This window comes from Pimephales promelas, chromosome 6 (genome assembly GCF_988280905.1).
Source record: "Pimephales promelas chromosome 6, fPimPro1.hap1.1, whole genome shotgun sequence".
NCBI classification, from domain to species: Eukaryota; Metazoa; Chordata; class Actinopteri; order Cypriniformes; family Leuciscidae; genus Pimephales; species Pimephales promelas.
The window spans coordinates 1,905,270-1,924,007 of NC_142774.1; the positions used below are offsets into that span (position 1 = coordinate 1,905,270).

General features: G+C 38.1%; 1 protein-coding gene and 1 long non-coding RNA gene across 2 annotated transcripts; both read right to left on the reverse strand.

Annotated features, from left to right (window-relative positions):
- Nucleotides 1-61: 61 nt before the first annotated feature.
- On the reverse strand, nucleotides 62-8,616 carry LOC120459065 (B-cell receptor CD22). The gene is made up of 9 exons (XM_089132804.1): nucleotides 8,549-8,616; nucleotides 7,898-8,275; nucleotides 7,560-7,808; nucleotides 5,537-5,794; nucleotides 5,211-5,453; nucleotides 5,031-5,127; nucleotides 4,855-4,894; nucleotides 3,414-3,673; nucleotides 62-2,504 (listed from the first exon to the last, which is right to left on the reverse strand). Exons 1-9 carry the CDS (start codon nucleotides 8,607-8,609, stop codon nucleotides 2,450-2,452), a joined length of 1,641 nt encoding a protein of 546 aa, XP_088988930.1. The 5' UTR covers nucleotides 8,610-8,616; the 3' UTR covers nucleotides 62-2,449.
- Nucleotides 8,617-13,674: 5,058 nt separating this feature from the next.
- On the reverse strand, nucleotides 13,675-17,242 carry LOC148978447 (uncharacterized). Its single transcript, XR_016169003.1, has 3 exons — nucleotides 17,197-17,242; nucleotides 16,606-16,814; nucleotides 13,675-13,871 (listed from the first exon to the last, which is right to left on the reverse strand). It is a non-coding gene; the product is annotated as an uncharacterized LOC148978447 (long non-coding RNA).
- Nucleotides 17,243-18,738: the final 1,496 nt, after the last annotated feature.

The window sequence follows — 18,738 nt, forward strand, 5'->3', positions numbered from 1 at the left end:
CAGCATTAATATAATCATCAGCATAAAATATATCTATAATACAGCATTAATATAATCATCAGCATAAAATATATCTATAATACAGCATTAATATAATCATCAGCATACAATATACCTATAATACAGCATTAAACATCACATATATGCTCATAATCGGTGTATGTCCATCACTCTAAACAGCTCTTAGTGTTAAAATAAGATCTCATCTGAGAGTGTAATAATAATGCTCAACATCAGTGTGTGTAAATGAACTGATCATTAGATCAACAGGTTTTCCTCATGTCAGGGATAATGTGTTAAATAAGTTTCAGAAATAATCATCAGTTTTATTTAATCAAGAGTGTGTTTGTCTTACCGTGTTGAAGCTCATCAGATCAACAGCACCGAATGACTGACTGTTTTAACACACACACTTTATCTCTACAGTGAAGGACTTTGTGTGTTAACAGTGTTTATTAATGAGCAGTGTGGAAATACCTGTTTTTCATTCAGAAAGAGGAAACTCGTTTTCCTCTTTTTTTTATGTTGCCCTACGGGACATCTTTAATTTATGTGTCTCATTAGGATTCACTTGCTAAAATTTATGATTTTTATAAATATATACTTTTATTGTACTTTTTTGTTATTGCGATGCATGTTGATTTCGTGTCTGTGCTCTTACTTGAAGATATTTTGCTGGAGAATATTTGTATATACACCTCTAATACTTTAGAAATATTGTTATTAAACTTGAACAGCCAATGGTGTAGTTGAAGCCATAGTTCTGATTTAATTGAATAATTTCATGCAGAATCATTAACACATGACACAGAAACAACTATCACATAATTATGCACATAAATAATGAGATACAAACATCCTAATGTGAAAAGAGGATCTACTCTATTACACTGGTCAAACTGTCCAAATGCACTTTGCACAGCTCAGTAGCCTATGATATAGTTCGCATACCAACGTCAGGAGGACATTCACTGACAGCGCGTTCTCTTTTGTCTTGTCGCGCATGAGTGCGTTAAAGCATTTGCGTGAATAAGAGCATGGTCATAATCCTATAGCTAAAGGATTACAGAAAGAAGAACCCGATCTCACGGGAATTCGTACGAATTTTACGAGTTGGCTAATTCGTAACAATTAATACGACTCGTACGAATTAATACGATTTTGCTAAATCGTACGTATTTTACAAATTAGCCAATTCGTATGAATTCGTACGAATGACCTACCCCTGACCCCGCCCCTAAACATAACCGTCACGTGGGTTTAGACAAATCGTACAAATTCGTACGAGTGAGGTCGTATGAATTAGTACGAATTAGCCACTTTTGAATCACTCGTACGAATTTGTACGATAGCGTAGGAAAGAACAGATGCTGTGTTTGCATTCAATATTTTAACACGTTAAATCTGGACAAAAATTAATTGCAAAAATTTTAATTTTTCCTCACGGCCGCACGCCGGAGATCCGGTGCGGTCCCGGAATACTTTAAGCCCTGTGTATGACATGACTCAAGCGACTTTGTTGCTGTGCAGATATTGATATGCATCGGCGTCGTTCAGATTGTCCGATTGCTTTTCCATCTATTGCCATGGATTGCACGAAGTAGGAGCAAATCTCGCCGTACGTTACGCTGGACCACGTCGTCATGCTAGTGTTCTGCACTGAATTCGGGTGGGCGATAGTAAAACCATCCAGTCAAAGTAGTGGAACTATCGCTGTGTTTACAACGGCAGACGCTGTGCAAACCACTTCCGGCGGAAATGACGTGCATTTAAGTAGAGTTTTGGCGGCGCCCATAATTTGGCACGTAAACTTGTGTATAGCGACATCACTAACCCTAAAATGTAGGAAAACACAGTTTATGTTGAGAAGAGGAAGAGCTGTTGTAGTCACTCTGTGTGCATCTCACAACAGTTCCTATTTATAGATTATCCTGACAGAATATGCTAATTGAGATAGTTAACGCCACATCAGCAACATATACATCAACTAACCATTCAGAGACGTCCTGTTGCATTCTACATGTTGTCACGTCTTCTGATCTCTCCATCTTTGTATGAATCCAGTTGAAACATTAAAGGCAGAACAGTTCTGACATTTTAGTGTCTAGTAATCGCACACTCTTGAAGCTCCGCCCACTGTGTCGGAAGCTGCAGCTCATTTGCATTTAAAGGGCCAGACACAAAACGATGTGTTTTTGCTAACCCTCAAAAGTGACAACTTCAACATGCTATATAAAATATCTGTAGGGTATTTTGAGCTAAAACTTCACACACACACACACACACACACACACACACACTCTGGGGAAAACAAAACTTATTTTACTTATCATTTGAAAGGGGAATTATAGTTATACCACCCCTTTAAGAACATACAGAGTAAAACAGGAAGTGGAAACTCTTTATAAAACACTGACATTATACATTATACTACATAATACTCTGTCACTCATTTAACGGCGCTGTAGATTACTGAAGGATCTTCCACAGTTTGTACATCTGATCTAAAAAACAAACAAGACAACAATGATGTTACAGCTCAGATTATATGATCTATGCTGGTTAAACTGGTGATGGTTAAGATAGTGCTGGTTAAGTCAGTGTTGGTTAAGCTAGAACTGTTTTAACTAGTGCTGGTCAAGATAACGCTGGGTCAGCTGGTATTGGTTAAACTGGTGCTGGTTAAGCTGGTGCTGGATAAACTATTGCTGGTTAAGCTGGTGCTGGTTAAGCTGGTGCTGGATAAACTGGTATTGGTTAAGCTTGTGCTGGTTAAGCTGGTGCTGGTTAAGTTGGTGCTGGTTAAACTGGTACTGGTTAAACTGGTGCTGGTTAAGCTGGTGCTGGTTAAACTGGTACTGGTTAAACTGGTACTGGTTCTGCTTAAGTTGGTGCTGGTTAAACTGGTACTGGTTAAACTGGTACTGGTTAAGCTGGTTCTGCTTAAGTTGGTGCTGGTTAAACTGGTGCTGGTTAATCTGGTGCTGGATAAACTATTGCTGGTTAAGCTGGTGCTGGTTAAGCTGGTATTGGTTAAGCTTGTGCTGGTTAAGTTGGTGCTGGTTAAACTGGTGCTGGTTAAGCTGATATTGGTTAAGCTGGTGCTGGATAAACTGGTATTGGTTAAGCTTGTGCTGGTTAAGCTGGTGCTGGTTAAGTTGGTGCTGGTTAAACTGGTGCTGGTTAAGCTGATATTGGTTAAGCTGGTGCTGGATAAACTATTGCTGGTTAAGTTGGTACTGGTTAAGCTGGTACTGGTTAAGTTGGTGCTGGTTAAGCTGGTACTGGTTAAGTTGGTACTGGTTAAGCTGGTACTGGTTAAGTTTGTACTGGTTAAGGTGGTACTGGTTAAGTTGGTGCTGGTTAAGCTGGTGCTGGTTAAGTTGTTGTTGGTTAAGCTGTTTTTTTCTCACCTCACTGCAGGATCCGGCTCATGAACTCTTATATCATCACGTTGACTTTCATTCTCCTCTGCGCTCTTCGTCTCGGTCTTTCTGTGATGTTGGACAGTTGCGTACTGGACCTCCTCAGTGTCTCTGGATTCAGGATCAGAATTTCCTCTAAATCTTTTGGGTTTCACACTGGCATACTGAGCGTTATTGACCAAATCCGGTTCAGAAAGAGACTTGTCATGGACTGAAACTCCCTGTGACGCATCAGAATAGAGATCATTCTGAAATACAAGAACATTTGTAATTATTATTAAGACCAGTTTGATCTTAAATGTAGATTCTCAGTCTAGAGCAGTTTCAAACTTTTCAGATCAAGTTTAAATCACATCAATGTAGTGGCGTAAAATACATACATATAATTGTCCAGCAGAAGAAAATGACAGATCAGTATTGTATGTGACATCCACTGCTGTGCTGATGGAAATGCTAAAAGGGCCAGTGCACAGACCTTTTGAGGTGCAAGTGTTGAAACTGATGTGTTGCCCCTCCCCTTTTTATATTAAAGGAGCGAAATGAACCTTTGGTCTAATAAAACATCGTTACCTAGTCAACCGTTCTCTGAGATTTGTTTTCATGATAATCGAATGTAAAGAGTTTTATCTCTAAAAACTGTTTAGCATATAATGCTAGTAATGGGGGCATATAATAAGTAAAAAGAAATCGCTAGATTATACCACTAACAAGGCTCAAAATAGCCCCACACTAACACAGTAACATAATGAGGCTCCATACATGCAAAACGAAGCATTGAGAACTTTTTAATACAGACCGTTTAATGAGGGTGTGGCTATCGGTGAACCGCCTCTCAGAGGATCGCATTCAAATCTGCCTCCGTTTGTTTTCAACGCCCAACCTCCAACGATCCAATCAACTCCCGGAGGACGAAATCATTTTTTTTTTTTAATTTCAGAAGCCGTTTCACTCGGATATACATCACGACAAGGAAAAAATTACAATCTCAACTTCCGTTTCACGCTGACTTTAAGTGGCTATTTATTAGTTATGATTAGATTGCAAATGCTAGACCTCGCTCTCAGGTCCCACGTCTCATATAAATTAAATATGAGCCTTTATAGACATGTGTTTTGTATTCTACTTGTTCGAAAAACAAGATCTCTGTTTACTGTTGCAAAACTTTGCTGTGTCTGCGGTGGAAATTCAGTTCATTCAGTCAAGACAGAGTCATCAGGTTTACTGACAGTTTGAGGATCGAACAAGATTTACACGAGCTCTTTTTAAGATCTTTCATTGGGTACATATTTGTAATTTGTTGAAGAACACCAGCACCAAAGGGCACTTCGGAGGGCAAAAAAAGCATGTGCTCTGCCCCTTCTTGAAACACAGATAACGGCTGATCGACTGATTTTCTGCTGTAAACTCGTGTTGTGTTTGGATGATTTACCTCTTTGATATCTTCAACTTTAACACTCCTTCGTTTCTTTCTGTTATAATCACAGGCATTAACAAAATATAATTATTCATTTTAAAGATTATTAATAAAACTAAAATTAGCCATTTTCTTCTACATCAGACCAAAACTGAACATGAACAATAACTGACATTTATTATTGAACTCACAGTATAATCAGGATGATGATGATGATGATGATGATGATGAATACTCCTCCAGATGTCGCTGTGATCACAATCACATTCCTACCAGCAACATGATGAACTGAAAGAGGAAGATCATCATGATTAACTCTCCAAACTGATGAATGATGTGAAGATACAGGAGTGTGTTAATAAAAGCTTCACCTGTGACAGTTACAGCGTCTGATCTCTGAGATCCATGTTGATTGTGAGCCTGACAGTAGAAGCGTCCACTCTGTAGTGCACTGAAACTCTGTCCAGATCCAACAGCTGAGCTTTCATTCTCCTTAAACCAGCTGAAGTTCACAGCAGGAGGGTTTGAGTCACTGATGCACTTCAGAGTCACTGAATCTCCCTCCACTATTACACCAGATCCATTTATCAACACTGAGACGTTTCTGGGAGGATCTAAAGACAAAAATTCTAATTCAATGAATAGTAGAAAATTATGAATTTGGATGTGAACAATGTGTAAACGATAGTTAACTCACACATGACGTTTAAAGTCACAGTATCAGAGTATTTCTCTCCATGTTCATTGATGGACTTGCACTTGTATTCTCCACTGTCATCAGATCTGATCTTTGAGATGATGAAGATTCTTCCAGATCCTACAATCGTTCCTCCTTTAAACCAGCTGAAGTTCACAGCAGGAGGGTTTGAGTCACTGATGCACTTCAGAGTCACTGAATCTCCCTCCACTATTACACCAGATCCATTTATCAACACTGAGACGTTCTTTGGAGGATCTAACAGAAATATACAAAAACACTAACAAAGTAAATTTGACATCACTGACTCATTATTACACCAGATGGACTGACGGAGATCACAGGATTCGAGATCTACAAGAGGTCAGGTAGTATTTACAGAAATTTCAGCATTTATTAATGTGTGACTGATTCTACTCGCATTTAAAGTCGGCATGAAATCAAATTTCACAAATCTCCTTTTTATATGTAATATTGTAGTGTTTATTATAATTGATTTATCCGTGCACATCATTATTATTTTAAAATTCATGTACCCTTGAAATCTTTAATCAAATACATACATTTAATCAAAAACTACAATTCATAAACACAATAAGGTGAACAAAGATCATTTCATGTAGGCTACTAGAACATTTATATGCAAGCATTTTCCGGGATTTCAGACACACCTCAACACTCATCATGCAAACCTCAACAATGGTGACAATCAACAATTAAAATAATTCAGCTGCATCATTTATTTGTGCTGCAATGCATGGTGGGAGCCACAAATGAGTTCAGTATGAATGCATCATGCACTGGAGCGTCTTAATATTGCTGAATTTAATATGCTGATTATTTAAATGTATTAAGGATAATCAGTGATTATTCTTCAGATGCAATAAGGGAAGTTAAGCCACTTCATGATGATCTCACCATAAAAATGTATTTAACGTCATCAGATCTGGAACACACTGTTAAAGCAGCAAGAGGAAACTATGAAGGGTCAAGAGCCCAACTAAAGGAAACACTGATCACTCCAAAAGTTAGTTTCTATAGACGAACAAAACTTCATCAGCATGTGAAGACAATGATGAATAATACTTTGGCAGTTGTCGTTATTATGTTTGCTGAAAAAAGAGGAAGCGGTGAAAGAGGAAGGGAAAAGTTTTTTTAGAAAGCAATTTTAGTGTCGGGTCGATTTCATGTTGTATTTTAATTGGCTGGTCAGAAGTTGTAGGTTATAGTGTAAGACTTAAATGTAGCACATTATATTAAAAAGATTAATCCTGATGTTTTATTTGAATATTTCACTGTTGATTCATCAGTATATTGTGGATGTTGTTGGAGAGACTTTTATTATGACGGGGGTACAGAGAGAGGAGAGCGGAAGTGAGAGGAGTTCATAAACAGTGAGAAAAGAGCTCGTCCGTGTTTGAGGGTTGATTTGATATATTCCTAAAGATATCTTTATATTAAAGCCCCGAAAACACCCACAATCAAATATTACAATAGCAGCAAACACACTGTAAGATGATCATGCTGAATATCTGACAATTATTATATAATTATGTAAAGAGAATTATCATAGGTTATATTTGGTGTCAAGATCGTGACAACGGCCATCTTTGAATCTCTCTCACTGACACAGGACCAGCGTTTAGGATCCACAGTTATCACAACGATTGTTTCACGATGGCAATCTTTCAGTTGAACATTTAGTGACCCTTAAAATTTAAAGGAAATTTAAAGAATGATTTCTGCCAACATAATGAGAGTATTTATAAAACCTGCAATGTAGAAGTAAAAAAAAAAAACATGTTTTGCTAACCTTTTATAGAAAATTATTAAATACTAGATAACACTGAAGAAAAACTCTATTCAAATGACTGGATTTGACTGATTTGTTCATAACTTTGAGAGAACTTAGCCAAAGTTATGTGAACGTTCCCTGTTAAGCACTGCTTTGTGAATGAAAAGATCTGAATCTGTTTTTTTTTTTTTGCTTTTCAGAAATAATTTAATTTTAATTCATACTCACACGTGACATTGAGGTGAACATCAGGAGAGACGTGTGTGTGTCCGTCTACAGCACAGCTATATCTGCCTGAATCCTCTCTTCTGACTGGATTGAGGATGAGTGTGTTCCTGAATTGACTCTCAGTTAATATCTTCAGTGAGTTTCTGTACCAGATGAATGTTGCTCTGTCAGTCAGAGCGCAGCTGCTTTTACATGTCAGACTGACTGAATCTCCCTCTGTCACTCTCTCAGGAGACTCCACCTGAAGATCTGAACACAACACACACATTATATCTAGTGCTGCTGTCACACACTGATTATTATTCAACATAATGCACAGAAGAAGAGATAAACCTCACCAAAGTCACCTGTGACAGTAAGATTCACTCCTGGAACACCAATATATTTTCCTTCTGTTATATTAGTGATGAATCTGAAATAGTACATGTGTGAATCCTTCAGTGTCACATGACTCAGTCTGACGGTGCAGTTCTGCTGTTCATCTCCCAGATACTGAAGCCTCTGACGGTATTCAGGATCATTAGACAGATCTGGAATCTCTCCATTATATTTTACCGGTGTTTTGGTCCAGAACACTTTCTCGATCTTATATCCAGTAGGGGGGTATTTATAAGTGCAGTTCATTATCACTGTTGAGTCGTTTAGTGCACAGATGTGTGAAGGACTGTAACTCACACCCCAACCGTTATCATCACTAGAAACCCCTGAAACACAGACTGAAAATGTTGTTTTGATCAGTTACAACGACCAATGAAAGAATGTGAAAGCTTTTGTTACATGAAAAGGGTGGCTCGTGACATAAAAAAATACTGGCTAATCTGTGTAATCTGACTCCAACATTGAAAGAATCTTCCAGCTTTTTGTGTTTTCAATGTTATACAGCATGAAACAGGTAACAGAAAAAAAGAGAGGTTAAAGAGTACGGAATTTGCTACATTGGGTTAAATTAAATGAAATCAGTGTTTCTAATGTGAATGTAAGAGACTCACCGTAAATCATGAACAGAAAGACCAGAGGAAGAAGAGGAGCCATTCTGACCCTCATCAGCATAAAATATATCTATAATACAGCATTAATATAATCATCATCATAAAATATATCTATAATACAGCATTAATATAATCATCAGCATACAATATATCTATAATACAGCATTAATATAATCATCAGCATTAAATATATCTATAATACAGCATTAATATAATCATCAGCATTAAATATATCTATAATACAGCATTAATATAATCATCAGCATAAAATATATCTATAATACAGCATTAATATAATCATCAGCATAAAATATATCTATAATACAACATTAATATAATCATCAGCATAAAATATATCTATAATACAGCATTAATATAATCATCAGCATAAAATATATCTATAATACAGCATTAATATAATCATCAGCATAAAATATATCTACAATACAGCATTAATATAATCATCAGCATAAAATATATCTATAATACAGCATTAATATAATCATCAGCATAAAATATATCTATAATACAGCATTAATATAATCATCAGCATAAAATATATCTATAATACAGCATTAATATAATCATCAGCATAAAATATATCTATAATACAGCATTAATATAATCATCAGCATAAAATATATCTATAATACAGCATTAATATAATCATCAGCATAAAATATATCTATAATACAGCATTAATATAATCATCAGCATAAAATATATCTACAATACAGCATTAATATAATCATCAGCATAAAATATATCTATAATACAGCATTAATATAATCATCAGCATAAAATATATCTATAATACAGCATTAATATAATCATCAGCATAAAATATATCTATAATACAGCATTAATATAATCATCAGCATAAAATATATCTATAATACAGCATTAATATAATCATCAGCATAAAATATATCTATAATACAGCATTAAACATCACATATATGCTCATAATCAGTGTATGTTCATCACTCTAAACAGCTCTTAGTGTTAAAATAAGATTTTTGCACATCTGAGAGTGTAATAATAATGCTCAACATCAGTGTGTGTAAATGAACTGATCATTAGATCAACAGAAGGTTTTCCTCATGTCAGGGATAATGTGTTAAATAAGTTTCAGAAATAATCTTCAGTTTTATTTAATTAAGAGTGTGTTTGTCTTACCGTGTTGAAGCTCATCAGATCAACAGCACCAAATGACTGACTGTTTTAACACACACTTAACTCAACAGTGAAGGACGTTGTGTGTTAACAGTGTTTATTAATGAGCTGTTTCAGAAAGAGGAAAAGAGGAAACTCATTTTCCTCTTTTTTTATTTTGCCCTACGGGACATCTTTAATTTATGTGTCTCATTAGGATTCACTTGCTAAACTTTATGATTTTTATAAATATATACTTTTATTGTACTTTTCTGTTATTGCGATGCATGTTGATTTCGTGTCTGTGCTCTTACTTGAAGATATTTTGCTGGAAAATTTTTGTATATACACCTCTAATACTTTAAAAATATTGTTATTAAACTTGAACAGCCAATGGTGCAGTTGAAACCGTAGTTCTGATTTAATTGAATAATTTCATGCAGAATCATTAACACATGACACAGAAACAACTATCACATAATTATGCACATAAATAATGAGATACAAACATCCTAATGTGAAAAGAGGATCTACTCTATTACACTGGTCAAACTGATCTTGTTCTCTTCTCCACATAAATGTGTAAGAATTATAAAATATTACGAATTGAAATAGAAAAATAAAGTAAATAAAACACCAATGAATTGCTTTTTTATAATTAAAACACACAGGTCGTTATTGAAAACCCTTAGATCCTTCGACAAGCTGAAGTAATTTAGAAGGGAAATGTTTTTATCTTTTCATCATCAAAAAAAAAAAAAAAAGATAAAGATAAAGATGCCCGTGACAGGTAGAAATATACTGCACCCAAAGCCACAAGTCTTAAGAAGTTATGTTTCAAGGTTAAGGATGATATTGTCAGGGTGTGGTGCAGGCAGAGGAACCAGAGAAGTCCAAATTAGCAACGAAGATCACTTTTAACACAAAATACAGGCGAGAAGACAAAGGCTAACATCAGACATTGACCGACAAGGACTGACTCAAACCGAGCGAACTAAATACACAGAGGAATCAAACATAATGGGGTGAAAACATGTGAAACAGATGAACATGACGATGAACTGATGAGACTGATGAGGGAGTGAGTTCAGGTGTGAGGCAAGAGGATCATGGGAAGTGTAGTGTAGGAGATGCAGACGAGACTGTGACAGATATATTTAAAGAAAAAAAAGAGTTTTGTTTATTTCTCTGAGTAGTGTCTTTCTCAAAAATGTCCACTTGGAGCTCCAAAGAGCCCTTGATCACACTATAATCTGAGGCTAGAGAAAGCTTTTACATGTGCCGAATGTATTAAACACGTGATTCCCAGCCGAGGTGGTGCGATGAGAGCAGGAAATCCTTCAAACATCTTTAAATGGTTAAAATGTGTATACCACCAATTTCTGATGTCCCTAATAATAGGAAATAAAACATGCGCAAACGGATAGTAAAATGCAAATCGTTAGGGAATCTGAATGATCTGAATTTCGCTGCAGGATTTTTGCTCATTTTCATTCCCGCACACACATAAAGCCACCTCTACAGTTTGCGAGTGCCAAACTCAATTAAACGGTCAAATACACCGAAAAATAATGTCTGAGTTACCGAGTGCACAATCGTCATAAGTGAACATAGAAAGAAAGAGAAGAAAACTCCTGTGGGACACTGGATATGTGTGTCAGTTCGTTAAGTGAAACAAGCTTAATAAACCTGCCGCTCTCTATGATAAAGGGATATTCACCCGAAAATGAAAGAAATCTGTCAGTATTTACTCACCCTGATGTTGTTCAACCCCGAAAGACTTTCGTTCATCTTCAGAACACAAATTAAGATATTGTTGATGAAATCTGAGAGCTGTCTCACTCCTCCACAGGCAGACATCGTTAAAATAGTCCAAGTCACTACAGTGACTCAACCTTAAGTTTATCAAGCGACGAGAATGCTTTTTGTGCACAAAAAAATAAAAATAATGACTTTATTATATGCTGGACCTGTAGTAACAGAGTGTTTGTAGTATTATTATATTAATGCAACTCTGTTTTTTTTTTTATAATAGTTGTATTTTACACAACTCGCAGAGCACTCAGTTTAAGAGGCAGTATAATTCGCTTTCCTCTTTTAATCAGACTGAATATGACATTAAAATCCAGATCTGTCGATTCAGAGAAAAGATCATACAGTTTCGAGAGGGAAATTAGTTGCACGTTATTTCAAATATCTGTTCGTCACATCAGTGAACAATAATTCACCAATCAGCCACTAGAGGTCCTAATAGTGCAGTTTAACCAATAGAAACAGAGACACGACAGCCTGAAACTGCATGAGTTCATGATCAGGTTTATTGAAGCTCTGCCATAATTGTAAAAACATACAAGTAAAACATGAAAAGGAAACTACACAATACAACATAATAGAAAACAATACATTTCAATATTGATAAGCAGTACAGATCACTGGATTTTTTTTTTTTGTACCTTTAGTCAAAACATCTTTTATTATTTATTAATGTAATATCGTTCTAAAAAGACTTACAAACTGCATATTTTTATTTACAGCCGAGCGATAAACATAACCAACAACATGTAAGATATTGAGTTTATTATTCTCCCAGCCTCTGTCAAAACTAAAATGTCGTTTATTTAACAAAATTGTTTTATTGATCTTCACCTATGAAGAGATTATATTATTCATGTATAATCTTTTTAGATTCCTAGATTTATTTGTTGCACTTTTTTTATATAGTTATTTTGTAAATCTAAAATACCTTTTTCAGTTTACAGTATTAGATGTGCGGCTGCATTAAGTTCTTTCTCTTTTTAAGTTCTTAAATAATATATTGCTGTGAAATGTAATTCATATAATAAAAAATATTCCAGTTCACTGTATGTATTTGTTCATGTTTTATTGAGGGATAAGTCTGAAGCACATCATAATAATTTGATCAATTCATAAAGTGCTAGTATGAATTGCAGCGGTATAGATCCTGTACACACTCAGGTATCGGATCGGTACTCGGTATCAGCAAATACCCTGAGTCTAGGTATCGGAATCGGGAAGGAACATCTCTAGTTTAGGTTGGTACTGGTTAAGTTGGCGTTGCTGGTAATGGTTAAGTTGTTGCTGGTTAAGTTTATGCTGGTTAAGTTGTTGCTGGTTAAGTTGTTGCTGGTTAAGTTGGTGCTGGTAATGGTTAAGTTGTTGCTGGTTAAGTTTATGCTGGTTTAGTTGTTGCTGGTTAAGTTTATGCTGGTTAAGTTGTTGCTGGTTAAGTTTATACTGGTTAAGTTGTTGCTGGTTAAGTTTATACTGGTTAAGTTGGTGCTGGTAATGGTTAAGTTTATGCTGGTTAAGTTGTTGCTGGTTAAGTTTATACTGGTTAAGTTGGTGCTGGTAATGGTTAAGTTGTTGCTGGTTAAGTTTATACTGGTTAAGTTGGTGCTGGTAATGTTTAAGTTGTTGCTGGTTAAGTTTATACTGGTTAAGTTGGTGCTGGTAATGGTTAAGTTGTTGCTGGTTAAGTTTATACTGGTTAAGTTTATACTGGTTAAGTTGTTGCTGGTAATGGTTAAGTTGGTGCTGGTAATGGTTAAGTTTATACTGGTTAAGTTGGTGCTGGTAATGGTTAAGTTGGTGCTGGTAATGGTTAAGTTTATACTGGTTAAGTTGGTGCTGGTAATGGTTAAGTTTATGCTGGTTAAGTTTATACTGGTTAAGTTTATACTGGTTAAGTTGTTGCTGGTAATGGTTAAGTTGGTGCTGGTAATGGTTAAGTTTATACTGGTTAAGTTGGTGCTGGTAATGGTTAAGTTGGTGCTGGTAATGGTTAAGTTTATACTGGTTAAGTTGGTGCTGGTAATGGTTAAGTTGTTGCTGGTTAAGTTTATACTGGTTAAGTTGTTGCTGGTAATGGTTAAGTTGGTGCTGGTAATGGTTAAGTTTATACTGGTTAAGTTGGTGCTGGTAATGGTTAAGTTGGTGCTGGTAATGGTTAAGTTTATACTGGTTAAGTTGGTGCTGGTAATGGTTAAGTTGTTGCTGGTTAAGTTTATGCTGGTTAAGTTGGTCCAACATTCCTATCACTATCACTCCTTAAACGATTGAACAGGCGTTGTGTTCGCTGGTCTCTATTACTCATTTGATGCTGCTGTAGATCACTGAAGTATCTTCCACAATCTGAACAGATGATCGCCTAAACAATCAAACAAACAGCAGCACAACAATATTATAGCCCAGATTATAGGATCTGTGGTTATTAAGATGGTACTGGTTAAATTACTATTGGTTAAGATGGTGCTGGTTAAGTTAGTACTGGTTAAGCTGGTACTGGTTAAGATGGTGCTGGTTAAGTTAGTACTGGTTAAGCTGGTACTGGTTAAGATGGTGCTGGTTAAAGCTGTAGTATACGATGTTGAAAATCGGTCGAGAAAGCCTGAAATGGGAGGGAAATTTTAAAAAACTCATCCCGCCTCTCCACACACACACACACACACACACACACACACACACCCCTCCCCTCTGCTACCTGATTCCTCCCGGGAAACGAATTGAACAACGTCACTCAGTCAAGTTGTGATCATCATACTTTTACAACATTGCTTAGTCGCTTCAATCTAATGACATTGCTAATGACACATCATATGTAAAATTGCCTTTAGACACTTGAACTTAGTTGCTTCAACAACAATTCAATGACATGTTTGAGATCACGCCAACGCAAGATTAGCAACACATGAAATGTTCTACACTACCCACCACCATAACTATGGTATTAGTAGTATTGCGAAGGTTTTGAGTAATTGTTATAGCAGCATACAGCGCATCTTGATACTGGGCATACTGAAATATAATCAAGCACTTCAAGAAATATATTTACTTTGACCCGTGATAGGCGATGCTAAACAGCTAACATTCCAATGCCGACCGGCAGCATTAGCAAGTTGTCAGACTGATAAAAAGCTATTTATGTAACACGTCACGCGACTCACGCCATATAAGAGTATAAATAAATGTTTAACGTTACCTGCTCAACAAAAAGTCAGCAGTGTCAGCATCGGTATTCAGTCCCAGATCTCGCTGAAGCTTTCTCCATCGGTCAATGGTGGACCCTATATTTATTCTCCTCAAATTTCGGCATTCTTCACATTTTCTTGTAGGGGCAAGCAGGGGACGCTTGCTGTTGTCTTTTTCGTTTTTATCCATTGCTGATATGCTACTTAGCTAGCTACCGTATGCGTTCAGCTGCTAACGCGCGTGATTCTCATGACGCAGAAGGGGGGCGCGGTCGGGTGCGGTGGGTTGGAGAAGCGAGCGCCAGGCGGAGTTTCAAGTGTAGCTGGTGATTGGATGAGAGCAGTTGACCAATGTAGCTTTGCGGCCGCAAATCTTTCATTGGTCAACTTTTATGCGGCTTTTATGAATGGATTTTTTTAGTTCTTTTTTCTATTCATATTGTTAGGATTGTACTATATAGCCATAACCAGCATCTAAAACGAGGATATTAATAATGAACAATCTTTGAAATCGTATACCCTAGCTTTAAGGTGGTATAGTGGTTAAGTTGGTGTTGGTGAAGCTGGTAATGGTTAAGTTAGTACTGGTTAAGTTGGAACTGGTTATGTTTGTGCTGGTTAATTTGGTACTAGACAAATTGGTGCTGGTAAAGGTGGTATAGTGGTTAAGTTGATGCTGGTAAAGCTGGTACGGGCTAAGTTAGTGCTGGTTGAGCTGGTACTGGTTAAACTGGTACTGCTTAAGCTCAAGCTGGTTAATCTGGTGATGGTTAAGCTGGTACATGTTAAGCTGGCACTGGTTAAATTGGTACTGGTTAAGCTGATACTGGTTAAGTTGGTGCTGGTTAAGCTGAAACTGGTTAAGCTGGTGCGGGTTAAACTGGTGACGGTTAAGCTGGTGCTTGTTAAGCTGGTGCTGGTTAAGCTGGTGCAGGTTAAGCTGGCACTGGTTAAGTTGGTACTGGTTAAGCTAGTGCTGGTTAAGCTGGTACTGGTTAAGCTGGTGCTGGTTAAACTGAAACATGTTAAGCTGGTACTGGTTAAATTGGTACTGGTTAGGCTGGTACTGGTTAAGTTGGTGCTGGTTAAATTGGTGCTGGTTAAGCTGATACTGGTTAAACTGGTGCTGGTTAAACTGGTGCTGGTTAAGCTGGTGCTGGTTAAGCTGTTGCTGGTTAAGCTGATACTGGTTAAGCTGGTACTGGTTAAGCTGGTACTGGTTAAGCTGATACTGGTTAAGCTGGTACTGGTTAAGCTGGTACTGGTTAAGCTGATACTGGTTAAGCTGGTGCTGGTTAAGCTGATACTGGTTAAGCTGGTACTGGTTAAGCTGATACTGGTTAAGCTGGTGCTGGTTAAGCTGATACTGGTTAAGCTGGTACTGGTTAAGCTGATACTGGTTAAGCTGATACTGGTTAAGCTGGTACTGGTTAAGCTGATACTGGTTAAGTTGGTACTGGTTAAGCTGGTGCTGGTTAAGCTGATACTGGTTAAGCTGGTGCTGGTTAAGCTGGTACTGGTTAAGCTGGTACTGGTTAAGCTGATACTGGTTAAGATGGTGCTGGTTAAGCTGGTACTGGTTAAGCTGGTACTGGTTAAGCTGATACTGGTTAAGATGGTGCTGGTTAAGCTGGTACTGGTTAAGCTGGTACTGGTTAAGCTGATACTGGTTAAGTTGGTACTGGTTAAGCTGATACTGGTTAAGCTGGTGCTGGTTAAGCTGGTACTGGTTAAGCTGGTACTGGTTAAGTTGGTACTGGTTAAGCTGGTACTGGTTAAGCTGATACTGGTTAAGCTGGTGCTGGTTAAGCTGGTACTGGTTAAGCTGGTACTGGTTAAGTTGGTACTGGTTAAGCTGGTGCTGGTTAATCTGGTGCTGGTTAAGCTGGTTCTGGTTAAGTTGTTTTTACTCACCTCACTGCAGGATCCGGCTCATGATCTCTTATATCATCACATTGACTTTCATTCTCCTCTGCGCTCTTCGTCTCGGTCTTTCTGTGATGTTGGACAGTTGCGTACTGGATCTCCTCAGTGTCTCTGGATTCAGGAGTTTTTCCTCTAAATCTTTTGGGTTTCACACTGGCATACTGAGCGTCACCGGCTGAATCCGGTTCAGAAAGAGACTTGTTAATTGTAGAAGAAAAAGACAGAATGAGTTAAAAATAATCAAACTGCTGATGTAAATATACTAATGATTATCACATTATTAGAAAATACATCTATATTAAAATTATCAGAAAATTGAGTGAAACCATGTAAAAATAATGTAAAAAGTAATTTTTTTCTTCATGCGTCACGCCACCTGAGGACGCTGTACATACAGTTTGAGATTCACTGGTCTAAAACAAGATAAATATTAGTTTATAACCGTTTTTACTGGATTGTATTGATAACGTCTAATAATTGACTATGTGAGTTTCCCATCAGTCTGTACAGTTACAGTCTGAAACTAAAAACAATTGACTTTCTGCTTCTGTAAATTCATATTGTGTTTGGATGATTTACCTCTTTCACTGTGAGATCTTCAGCTTTAACACTCCTTCGTTTCTTTCTGTTATAATCACAGACATTAAAAAAATATGAATAATGTTTTTAAAGATTACTAATTAAAAAAATAGACATTTTCTTTTACATCAGACCAAAGTGAACTTATACAGTCACTGCAATTTATTATTGAACTCACTGAATCCATTTTTTTTAAAGTTTGTGTGATACAGATCGGGTTCTGTGTGAAGTGTAGGTGATGGAAGGAGACACAGGGTCGGCAATATCTGGGGCTCGTGCACTTTTATTTTTCACTCTTTCCACAGCGCCCTCCGCGCTCACAATAACGTAACTCAAATAAACAAATCACAAACAGAAAGTAAATGGGCAAAACTCTTCCCGCTGGCTACAGCTTCGCAATAGGCTCAATCTCAATGAAGACGTCACTCGTCGTGTCTGGCCGGTCCGTGCACGAGCTCCCAGTCTCTCTCAAAAGTGCTGTCTGCCAGGGCTGTTTATATGCGGTCTCCTCACGCCAATTACTGCAATCACAGACAGGTGTTCGTCATTTGAACTTGACCCGCTTACTCACCGCCTGGCTCCGCCCTCGCTCTCCCGCTGCAGATCTCGCCAAACCACGCACCCCTCGCCACATACCCCCACCGCCCGACTCAGGCCGGGGAGCCGTCCGGCCTGCAGCCCCCCCCCCCCTCCTGCGGGAGAGGAAGTCAGCCACAGCCATCTGTGCACCCGGCCTGTGGATCACCTGGAACTTGAAAGGCTGTAACGCTAGATACCAACGGGTGATCTGCGCGTTGGTATCCTTCATTCGGTGGAGCCATTGCAGGGGAGCGTGGTCCGAACAGAGGGTGAACTCTCGGCCCAGGAGATAATAGCGGAGAGTGAGAACAGCCCACTTAATGGCGAGAGCCTCCTTCTCAATGGTGCTGTACATGGTCTCCCTCTTCGAGAGCTTGCGACTAATGTACAGCACCGGCCGCTCCTCCCCCTCTATCTCCTGGGTCAAGACGGCGCCCAGCCCCCTGTCCGATGCGTCGGTCTGCAGGGAAAAAGGGAGAGAAAAGTTAGGAGCCTGTAACAGCGGGCCACCACACAGGGCTGCCTTTATCTGGGTAAAAGCCTGCTGACACTGCTCCGTCCACTGAACGGTATCTGGCGCCTCCTTTTTAGTTAAATCAGTCAGCGGGCTAGCAAGGTCCGAATAATTATGTACAAACCTTCTGTAATATCCTGCTAGCCCCAGGAACTGTCTAACCTCCTTTTTGGTCTTAGGTCTCGGACAGGTCGCAATCGCTGCCGTCTTGTCAATTTGGGGACGCACCTGTCCATGACCCAAGTGAAAGCCCAGATACCTAACTTCCACGCGCCCAATTGCACACTTCTTTGGGTTGGCCGTGAGCCCAGCCCCTCGCAGCGTTCTGAGGACAGCTCGCAGGTGCTGCATATGCCGCTGCCAGTCGTTACTATAGATGATAATATCATCCAGGTATGCCGCGGCATATGCAGCATGCGGCCGGAGGATTCTGTCCATCAGACGCTGAA